Source organism: Dermacentor silvarum, chromosome 3, assembly GCF_013339745.2.
Source record: "Dermacentor silvarum isolate Dsil-2018 chromosome 3, BIME_Dsil_1.4, whole genome shotgun sequence".
NCBI classification, from domain to species: Eukaryota; Metazoa; Arthropoda; class Arachnida; order Ixodida; family Ixodidae; genus Dermacentor; species Dermacentor silvarum.
In genome coordinates, this window is record NC_051156.1 from 17,730,822 (window position 1) to 17,742,685 (window position 11,864).

At 50.6% G+C, this 11,864-nt stretch overlaps 1 protein-coding gene across 1 annotated transcript in view; it reads left to right on the top strand.

Annotated features, from left to right (window-relative positions):
• Positions 1-1,474, top strand: part of LOC119445354 (inversin) — a 369,285-nt gene extending 367,811 nt beyond the window's left edge. The window contains exon 13 of the mRNA XM_037709663.2: positions 1,198-1,474. Coding sequence (XP_037565591.1) covers positions 1,198-1,306 — 109 coding nt within the window. The 3' untranslated portion in view covers positions 1,307-1,474. The remainder of the gene's footprint in view (positions 1-1,197) is intronic.
• The last annotated feature ends 10,390 nt before the right edge of the window (positions 1,475-11,864 follow it).

An 11,864-nucleotide genomic window follows, 5' to 3' on the forward strand; every position in this document is an offset into this window, starting at 1 on the left:
CTTATTATGTTTTTCAACTGAGCAGAATCCCAAACTTGTTGTCGGAGGTGATTTTAATATTAATTTACTTCAACGTGATTTCAAGCAAATGACTTTGTTATCGACTGTTAGTATGTATGGCTTTGATATTGGTCCGACAAGCACAACGAGAATAACGGACACATCAGAGACTTTGTTAGATTTATTAATAACGAATACCATGCTCGAAAAAACTACCGCTGGCACCATAGCTTGCGATATCAGTGATCATTTACCGGTTTTTATAGTTTTGGACGCAGTTTGCCGTAAAAAAAGCAACACGTTAACGCGTTTATCAAGATATTTCGGATGGAAACTTAACGCGATTTAAAGAAGTCCTGCAGGATGTTACATGGGAGTGCATATGTACAGGGTGCCCCAGCTATCACGCAGCACGATTTTAAAAAAAGAGGAATGACGTTACGCGAAGCAAACGTAGTGCGTATTGTTTCCAGTGCAGTGGAGTAGCCGCCAGTAATTGTTTCGTTACTGATATTTAATTAGGTAATTGTAATTAATTATCTAACTCGAGAAGTACTGCCCTAATTATCAAAGTGTCAATGAGAAAATTGTAGAGCAACATGAAAAACTCCCGATACAGCTTTCTGTTGCTCAATACGTGCTACATAAAAGTGTTTTACCGAGCGTGAAAGCAGCCCGCGAATACACGTAAAGTGCCTCGAGCGGCTAGTGGCGTGGCAATTTTGAGTGTATTCGCGGGCTTCTTTCGCACTCGGAAAAATACATGTAGCACGTATTGAGCAACAGAAAGCTGTATCGGGAGTTTTTTATGCTGCTCTGCAATTTTCTCATTGACACTTTAATAATTAGGGCAGTCATTGTGAAGTTAGATAATTAATTACAATTACCTAATTAAATATCAGTAACGGAAAAAGCTGCTGCTGCTTCTTAAAGGGGCAGCCACCCCGTCAAGCTTTTAATCTCAGTAGCTTTTTGTGGCTACTCCTTCCTTGGCCCTTGTTTCAAGTTATTTTGCAACACCCGCAGAAACTTCGTCAGGTTCAAAGCGTCACTTTGTAAGATTATAAGAGTACATACGCCGTTCCTTTGGTGACGATTTTCATTTTCTATTTTGCAAATAAGGTTCCCGTCCGGGCACCGGAGCACCGGTGGCAAATTGCTGTCCGTCAATAATATGCCTGTCTCTCTCCCCCTCAGGGCGGCTATGCGGTGGCGAGTGGCCGGAGCTGTGGCGGGCGCAGACGAACAAGCCTGGGGACGGGCTCTCGCCCACTTGCAGCTGTTATTCACCGACATGTCGCCATAGGGATTTCCTCGATTGCTTCCTCAAGAGGGAACGGCTCGAACTTTTCGTTAATTTATTTTCCTTAATCGCAGAAAGACTACAAAGCTCTGTTCGCAATCGACAGTGCAATGGTGCCTGCGCTTGCGGTGATTATAAAATGTACCACTTCATAGCTATAGAAAAAAAGAACAGCGGTTGCAGTATTATCGTTATTTGGTGTGAAAACAGAAAGATAGTATATAGGGCTGAAAAAAAGGAGCGGACTGGCAACATCAACCGGACGGGGCACAATGGCTGCCTACTCTACCAGAAAGGAGCGGACAGAAATGGAAGAAGGGAAGACAGAACAAATCTCACAGAATACAAGGACAAAAATATAGTATGGCCAGTCACTGCAGGTTTCTGACCAAGAAGCCAGGTATGCCCATCCCGGGGATAGCACTGTCAGTGGTCCAATGTGGATAATTTCCGACTGCGTTAACGCCAGTTAGGCTCGTATCACTATTTTTACCTACTTCGTAACTAACTTTAGCTTTTTTGTCCCCTTCAGACCTACATTTTGATACCTTTTGCGGCTCGATGCGATGCTCTGGAGGCGCGAAAAGGCTGTTTTTAGAGCGTAGTTCTTAAGCACCCGTTCCTGCGGCGAGCGTCGGCGGCGTAACCGAGCACAGCGAAAGAATAACGCGGATCGCGGCGGTGGTTGAAAAAACGCGAGTAGAAAGGCGGTGAGGAGGGTTCAGCGTAACCATGAGGCCGAAAGCGGTATGGCGAAAGTGGGAGAATAAAAGCGTAGTGTGGCGACAATGGCTGCCAGACAGCGCCAAAGTAGCACCCGCTGTTTTGTCGGCGGCGGCTGCTGCGTTCGCGATCTCCAGATTAGAGAGGCAGTCGCGCCACACTTCGCTCCGTTTTCAACGTGCCGCACCAGACAGATTGTCTGCGCCAGCCAATACATCATGAAATGAAAACACGTATACAGGTGTGCTCAATTTTGCATTAGGGAGCATCGTAATCTTCGGGGAAATTCTGACCAGGAGGCCACATAGATACCAAGGTCCCACGTACCACAAAGCTGTGTGAAGTCGCCATAAAAGACGTCTTCAAAAAAAGTCACAAGCCTATGCGGCACACGCAGCACAGTCACAGCGTAAGCTGGTGGAGCGGCTCAAGAGTAGCTGAGCAAGGCGAGATGAGCTCGATGGCGTCCAGACGCACAACGACAATATTCATCGAGCAGTATCGTACCAACTATTTCTGGAGTGGGGGGAGCAGACCGCAAACCATCTGCAACCTCTCTCTCTCTCTATATATATATATATATATATATATATATATGTGTGTGTGTGTGTGTGTGTGTGTGTGTGTGTGTGTGTGTGTGTGTGTGTGTGTGTGTGTGTGTGTGTGTGTGTGTGTGTGTGTGTGTGTGTGTGTGTGTGAACAAGACGAAAGGGAAACGAGGGGCCCGATTTTTCTTCATCATATCATAAGGAGCCAACAAAGAGTGACACCAAGGACAACATAGGGGAAATTACTTGTACTTACTAAGTGAAGAAAAGAAATTATCAATTAAAAAATGGATGAATACAACTGGCCGCAGGTGGGGAACGAACCCACGTCGTCGCATTACGCGTGCGATGCTCTCACCATTGAGCTACCGCGGCGCCCTTTTCCCATCCACTTTCTGCGGTATTTATGTCGTACAACTAGAATTAACCATGGGAGCAGCTGGCGACGTATATATATTGTCAAGATGTTTATTGACAGGATTGAGAGGTCGAACTCGGTGCGGCAGTCAGAACCCTGCGAGCAGTCAGGACAAGCCCCGTGCGTAAAAGCGCTGGTGATGCGCCTGACTGACCGGCACTTCTTCGTCGTATTTCATACACCGGAGATGCACCTGACTAACCGGCACTTCTTCCTTACAATATATATATATATATATATATATATATATATATATATATATAGGAAAATCAGAAGCACAACTTCGCGGTTATCTTAGGTTTATTATTTACCCAACAGTTTCGGTCGGTGGACCGACCTTTTTCAAGGGAAAAAGGTCGGTCCCTTGAAAAAGGTCGGTCCACCGACCGAAACTGTTGGGTAAATAATAAACCTAAGATAACCGCGAAGTTGTGCTTCTGATTTTCCTAAATACGCTTGGCCCATTGAACAATCCAGTTACTACTATATATATATATATATATATATATATATATATATATATATATATTGTACTGAAGGGACTGGGCCATGGTGCTGGTGAAGGAAGAAGACAAGCAACGCTTGCTCGCCCGCTTCGCCATAGCTCCCTTTTGACTTGTTTCAGTCTGCCGTTCTAACGCCAGATCGAGTGTTGCTAGGAAAACATCCCCATTGCATCTGGTGGAGGCGCTGGGTTTCTCTTCCACATCCTGGAACTCCGCAGTCGGACGCTACCAAGAGCTCCTGCGATGAATGATCCCGGACCGTCCCAGGCTGCTGCTCCCGTACCCCCGACCATTGTCTGCCCTGGCGTCGTCCGGCAGCGCGATCCTGCTATCTTTAGCGGAGCAGAGGACCTCGACGTCGAGGACTGGCTCGCCGAATACGCCCGTGTAAGCGCATATAATAAGTGGTCCGACCGCGACAAGCTCACTAATGTAGGCTTTTATTTGACGGGCGTGGCACACCTCTGGTTCAGAAATCATGAAACCAGTTTTACCACCTGGTCCGCTTTTGCAAGCACTTTGACTGAGGTTTTCGGCCGTCCCGCCGTTCGCCGCCTTCGTGCTGAAGAAATGCCACTTCGGCGCTCGCAAGCTTACTATCCTCGGTCATGTGGTCTCAAAAGACGGTATCCTCCCGGACCCTACGAAACTTAGTGCTGTATCCGCGTTCCCCAAACCAACTACCCTGAAAGAGCTTCGCAGCTTCATCGGCTTATGCTCCTATTTCCGCCGCTTCGTCCGCAATTTTGCCTCCATAATCGCCCCCTTGACTGCACTTCTTACCGGCCGTTCCGAGCTACCGGACTGGTCCCCGGCATGTGACGACGCATTTCAAGAACTGCGCCGCCTTCTCACTTCACCGCCAGTACTGCGCCACTTCGATCGCTCTGCTCCAACTGAGATTCACACGGACGCTAGTGGTGTCGGGCTAGGTGCTGTTCTTGCACAGCGCAAGAATGGCTTCGATGAGTACGTCGTAGCGTATGCCAGCCGCACCCTTACCAAAGCTGAGGCGAACTACTCCGTTACTGAAAAGGAATGTTTGGCCATTATTTGGGCTATCGCAAAATTTCGACCTTACGTGTATGGGCGCCCTTTTGACATCGTGACCGACCATCATGCCCTATGCTGGTTGTCTTCGCTCAAAGATCCAACTGGTCGGCTCGCTCGTTGGGCATTACGCCTACAAGAATACGACATCCGTGTTGTTTATCGCTCCGGCCGCAAGCATTCAGACGCAGACGCTCTTTCCCGGTCACCCCTGTCACCTGATCCTATCTGCTCGTCGATTTCCGCCTGCGGTGCCTTCGCCCTCAACATTTCCGACATGCCATCAGAGCAGCGCAAGGACCCATGGATCTGTTCGCTTCTCGACTTCCTGTCTAGCCGGTCGCCAGCGCCGATCTCTCGGATGCTCCGTCGCCAAGCCACGCACTTTATTATTCGGGATCACCTCCTCTACCGGCGCAACTACAACTCCAGCGGTCGCAAGTGGTTGCTTGTTATTCCCCGACATCTCCGCTCCGACATCTGCGCCACGTTCCACGATGACCCACAATGCGGCCACGCTGGGGTATTGAAGACATACTCTCGCCTCCAGGTTCGGTACTATTGGCGCGGTATGTATCGTTTCGTTCGCCAGTATGTCCGGTCATGCCCCCTGTGCCAACGCCGCAAGACGCCTCCTAAACTTGCTGCCGGCCCCTTGCAGCCTTTACCATGCCCCGCTCGAGCGTTCGACCGCGTCGGCGTTGACCTATACGGTCCGCTTCCCAGCACTCCCAGCGGCAACCGCTGGGTTATTGTTGCTATCGACCACCTTACTCGGTACGCTGAAACTTCAGCCCTGTCATCAGCCACGGCAAAAGACGTTGCTCGTTTTATCCTTCAGAACCTGGTATTACGGCATGGAGCACCTCGAGAATTACTGAGCGACCGCGGTCGCGTTTTCCTCTCTGACGCCATTACAGCGTTGCTAAAGGAGTGTCGCATCATTCACCGCACTACCACGGCATACCATCCCCAAACTAATGGCATGACAGAGCGTTTTAATCGCACCCTTGGCGACATGTTGGCCATGTATGCTTCCTCTGACCACTCGAATTGGGGTCGGATTCTGCCTTTCGTAACGTACGCATATAATACTGCAACGCAAAGCACCACTGGATTTTCACCTTTCTTTCTTCTTTACGGACACGAACCTTCCTGCACAATGGACACAATTCTACCCTACCGGCCGGATGCTTCGGAGTCGACGACTGTTTCACGAGCGGCTGCATACGCGGAAGAATGTCGCCAGCTCGCTCGCTCGTTCACATCCCAGGACCAGTGGCGCCAAAAGCATCGCCACGACACGTCCACTACAGCTACGTCCTTTACTCCCGGCTCGCTGGTCTGGTTGTGGGTGCCGTCTACTCCACCGGCCCTTTCCTACAAACTGCATTCCAAGTACCATGGTCCCTATCGGGTACTGCGACAAACATCCGCAGTCAACTACCTCATCGAGCCGAAGGACGCGTCTTCCGACCAGCGTCGTCGCGGCCAGGAAATTGTCCACGTCTCCCGCCTAAAGCAGTGCCACGACCCCCCTGTCTTCTCCTGCCCCTAGGTCGCCAGGATGGCTCCTCTTTTGGTGGGGAGTGATTGTACTGAAGGGACTGGGCCATGGTGCTGGTGAAGGAAGAAGACAAGCAACGCTTGCTCGCCCGCTTCGCCATAGCTCCCTTTTGACTTGTTTCAGCCTGCCGTTCTAACGCCAGATCGAGTGTTGCTAGGAAAACATCCCCATTGCACTATATATATATATATATATATATATATATATATATATATATATTACAGTCAATGTAGCCGCATTAGTAGAAGAGGAGGGGTGTGAGCGGTTCCGTAAGTTTCCTTGCCAAAAGTTGCTGCTAGAAGGCGATTGCGCCATAGAAGGCCATTGGGCGTTGGGCGCTGGGGCAGCAAGTTGATCGTACGGAGACCTTTGGCGATGAGGACAAAAACGGGATATATGGCCAAGAACGCCGCAGACGTAGCATGTCGGAAGCGGACGGGTTGTGCGGGTTATGCACGACGATCCTACCTCCGGACATCTCGGAGCAGCGCGTACATTTATTTCATCGTGCCCAAGAACGGCTTTACTGGCCCCGAATGCGTCGGTCGACTGAAATGTATGCGGCCAGTTGCGCTTAGTGTCAGGCCCACAAGCACGTAACTACGACGCCAGCCGGCTTCCTACAACCACTGACGCCTCCGAGCTCTCCTTTCGAGCAAGTTGGAATTGATCTCATGAGTCCCTTTCCCCGCTCGTCGAAAGGGAACCATTGGATCATCGTATGTGCCGACCATCTAACCCGGTACTGCGAGACGGCTGCTTTGCCATCTGCCACCGCCAGCCAAGTTTCCTTTTTCCTCCTGCATTCGATCATTCTCCGTCATGGCCCTCCTCGAGTAATCATCAGTGACCGCGGCCGCCAGTTTACTGCAGATGTGGAAGAGCTTCTTCGATTATGCGCTGCCAGCTTTCGCCACTCGACACCGTATCACCCGCAAACAAATGGGCTGACCGAGCGTACCAACCGCACACTGGTGAACATGTTGTCCATGTACGTCGCATCGGACCATAAAAACTGGGACCACATTTTGCCATTCATTACATACCCTTTTAACACAGCAAAGCACGAGACTACTGGCTACAGCCCGTTTTTCTTACTCTACGCTCGTCCGCCGTGTCACACACTGGACACCATATTTTCTTTCTCCACGCACGACGATCTCACCATCACCGAGACTCTGTGTCTCGCTGAAGAAGCTCGACGCTTTGCCCGCATACGTACTCTGGCTTCGCAAGAGCGGTCAAAAGCACGGTACGACAGGCACCATCGGGATGTCACCTATTCTTCAGGGGATCTAGTCTGGTTATGGTGTCCGGTGCGCAAACGTGGCCTGTGTCAGAAACTCCTTGCCAACTATACTGGCCCGTACGTTATTGTTGACCAGCTCAGTGAAGTGAATTATCGACTGGCGCGTCTCACCGCAACTGGACGGCGCTCCGCCAAGACTGAGGTTGTGCATGTCGCTCGTCTCAAGCCCTTCACACCGAGAACTCAGCTGACTTGCCCAGCGGGCTTCGTCTAGGAGGGGAGGAATATTACAGTCAATGTAGCCGTATTAGTAGAAGAGGAGGAGTGTGAGCGGAGAAGACGAGGAAGAGAACGTTTTTTGCTCGTCCGAGGCTCGCCCTGAGGCCTGTTCAATAAACACCGGTTGTCTCGCGTCGTAACAATATATAATAGCATAAGATATGATTAATAAAAATCGGGTATATATATATATAAAGTCACGAGCTCTCATAACAGGGGCCAGAAAGAGCGCGAATGACCACGGGGACTGTCGGTGGAGAAGGAAGACGACGTTCGGCTAGTTGCTTTTGTACCCGGCTCGAAACACGCCAACCGTTCCGATTTGTCTGCCCTGCAGATTTAAACAAACGCTTCACGGCGTAACATATGGTGGAGGTGCTGGGTACCTCCCACTACCGACAACGGAATCGTCCGTACAAGACCTTCGTAGAAGCCGCTGCCTTGCCGGACTTTTGCCATCGACCACCATCATGCCTAAAGAGGAAGATGCTCCCAGTACTGCATCGGCAGGACCAGCTCAGATTCAGCACTACCGAGAGCCACGCACGTTCTCCGCAAAGGCAGGAGAAGATGTGGATAAGTGGCTCACCCATTATGAAAGGGTAAGCCAGTACAATCATTGGAACGCCGCCTCCCAACTGAGGATCGTTGTTTTTTTTTTTTTTTTTTTGAGTGACACAGCGATGGTTTGGTATGACAACCATGCCGACGCGCTAACTACCTGGGCCTGTTTCGTTGACGAGATTAAGAAGTGTTTTGGCGATTCGGATGCCAAGAAGAAACGAGCGGAATTAACGTTAGCTCAGAGGGCTCAGGTCCCCGGAGAGACTTGCACCACATTCATCGAGGAAGTTCTAAAACTGTGTAAGACCGCAAACCCCCGATTGTCAGAAGAGAATAAGGTGGGACACCTTTTGAAGGGAATCGCGGAAGATGTGTACAACTTCCTCATTGGGAAATATAACTTGGTAACCGTATCAGATGTGATACGGCACTGCCGTACCTTCGAAACACTGAAGACCGTCGAATTGCCCCGAAATTTGGACGGCTAGCTAATGTGACGACTGTAGCCAGTGTGGACACGAATCCTCCAACAGACTTATCGTCCACCATTCGGCAGATTGTCCGTGAGGAACTCCTTCGACACGAAGAACAAGCACGGTATGTGGACCCACGTTACTGCTCCTGCACTTTCCGAGACGCCATTTGTGCAACCCCCTCGACTCATTGACAGCATTCGGTAAACGCAGCCGACTTTGACAGCTATAGAGATGGTCCACATTATGACTTGAACCAGCCGTCCTATAACGATTTTTTTTTTACCAACGTCTTGATCAGCGTCCACGCAACGGTCGCTCACGACTACCAGCCACTGCCTATGACTCGCAAGGAGAGAATATTCGTTACTCTCAACGCACGGCCACGGCTGAACAGTGTCATCAGCATCCCGATGTTCGCCCAATGCCTGTGTGCTACAGCTGTGGCACACCAGGTCACATAGCTAGGTACTGCACCCAACGTCGACCATCGAGCTATGGGCAATCGATGCCGTCTGCGTGGCAGAGTGGTCGTATTGACACGTATACATGTTTATCTTTCACCGGTGGCCGCTTTCCACCGGCTAACAAATGTTAAACGTTATCGCTCGGCGCAGGACGCGCCTGCATGGGAAGCTTCTCGAACGTTATCGATGCTTCTTTCCGTTGCCTGTTTTCACCGACGCTTATGTTATCTGATTATATGACCGACCCGAATTGTCTAGAACTTTCTGGAAGACACTGCGGGTACCAGGGATTAATCTGGAACATTCGATGACTCATGTATAAACGCCGGCGCATTTCACCGCTGATCAGATTTCGACGATCACCGACTGTGTTCGCCGCTTTCGTTGTGCTTCGAGTGTAGATTTCTTTTGTGGGCACAGGTTCGCCCAATAGAGAATCAGTTTCGTCATACACAGTTTTACGACTGTTTACTTCAGGGTCACTACTACGTGACAGTATCATGGACAACCAGCGGCCAAGGAACTCCGCTTAGGAAGCCACTTACGAGAAGAAAGGCCACGTAACTACACCTTAGGAAGCCACTTTGGAGAGGGAAGACCTCGTAACCGTTCGCCTGCTTCCGACCGCACCGTCACGCCACCACCAGGTAGCTTTCCGAGCGTATCGATCACCATCTCCCCGGCGGCGCACCCCGTCGTCTTCTCCGCGGCGCCGCTTCCCGTCACTCCCGCCGGAAAACTAGCCAGCGCGACCGATGGGGGTGAGGTCTCTGGAAAATTTGTGCTGCCGACTGAGATACCTCCAACTATTTTCATGCTGAAGAATAGGGTTCACGTGTATATTGACGGTGTGTCTACCATGGCTTTAGTCGACACGGGTTCAACTGTTTGCGTCATGAGCGTGCTGTTTAAAAGTCTTCTGGGACGCAAGGTCATGTTTCGTTGGGACCAGAGCACAAGTTTTCGTGGAGTGGGTAGTGACTCATTATATCCGGTCGGAGTTTGTAATGTGTGTGCGTCATTAGGCGGTCGAGTTTTTAACACTGAGTTTATTGTCCTTCCTCGTTCCACCCACGATGTGATTCTAGGGATCGACTTTTTACAGTTGTGTGGTGCCAATGTTAACTGCCGCACGATAGAACTCAGTGTGGGCGAAAGTGCTTCATCTGTGATCTTGGAATACTCACCCAACCAAGAGAGTGTGTTTTGCGTCTCCGAGGATACCGTTGTGCCCGCTTTCTCCGCAATGGGTGTTTCAGTTGTTTGTTCTACTCGCAACCCGTTCGATGCTGCAGTGGACCCTGTACATGTGAACTGCCTAAAGAAAAACGTGTTGGTTTCGCATTGCATGGTATCGGTGCTGAATGAACGCACACGACTATGGGTGGTAAATTGTTCTACTGAAGCGGCGGTGCTGCCTCAAGGCTTAAAGCTGGCCACATTTCAAGAAGACTCGCCGATACCGATGGCAGTGCTTACAGAACTTCGGGACATAGCAGAAGCCAGTAACACGCGCCCTGTGGACTCAAAATTCGTTTCCATGGTCGCTAAATCGTTCGGTGACCATAAGCGTGATGCGTTGGTGGCGCTCCTTGTGAAACACTCCTCAGTACTCGACTTCACGCAGCACGACGGCCCGACATCGATCCCTGTGTCTAGAACTCGCCACCGCATCAACACAGGATCTGCTCAACCGATTCGACAAAAACCCTATCGTGTCTTACCCGCAGAGCGCAAGATAATCAGTGAGCAAGTCGAAGAAATGCTAACCAAAGGAGTAATTCAAGAGTCACCGAGCCCTTGGGCAGCACCAGTGATATTGGTGAAAAATGTCACAGTTTCGCCCTAAGGGCGAAGCAATGAATGCGATAGCAACACAGCAATGTCATACGAAGTAAGGTGAGCGGCTTTGGTAGCAATATGAATTGTACTAAACATGAGCTGATTAAGTAAGCAGGTGTGCTGCGGCGTAAGTAGACCGACATGAAGAGACTCGATGACCACGAGAAGGCGCGTGTGAAACGGTGGTGTTGATGAGAAGCGCTTCCCGTGGGCAACGCGTGCGAAGGGACACACCTGTAGCTCTGCTCTGCCGATCCGGGCAGCATTGCATGTGTAGCGTGCGTTGGAAAATGTGGCCCGACTATTACTAACTGAATGAACAAGCGTGGTGTGAGCGCGCACAAACAAACGTGAATAGATCACGCTGAATGACTGCAGACAACGACTGTCAAAACGCTGGCAGCAAGCGCATATAGACGCCGCAGCGGCGAAGATACGTGCGGTCTATCGCTTCAACGGAAACTGAGCGGCGAATGCACGGCGCATAAAGGTCAGAGCCGTGGGGAGATAAGAGACCGTGCGGGCGAGACGAGCGCGTTTGTTGGCAGAGGAGAAGTGCGCCCCCCTCCCCCCCCCCCGCTCCCTCCGGCGCTGGCTTCCGGCTTCCTTGCTTGCGCGTGGGAGATTGAGTGCGTTCGCTCTCCGTGATAGCGCGCGTCCCCGCACGCTTCCGCTCGGGCATACGGCGCGCGGCGAAGATTTTATCTATAGGGAACCTCACGGCGACGACGACGCCGACGGCAGAAATCCGGTTGAAGTGTCCATATAATTGCTATCGCAATAAAAGAAAGATGGTACGTGGCGATTCTGTGTTGATCACCGACGCCTAAACAATGTTACTAAAAAAAGGTTGTCGCAGTTTCACCTGAAAGGCG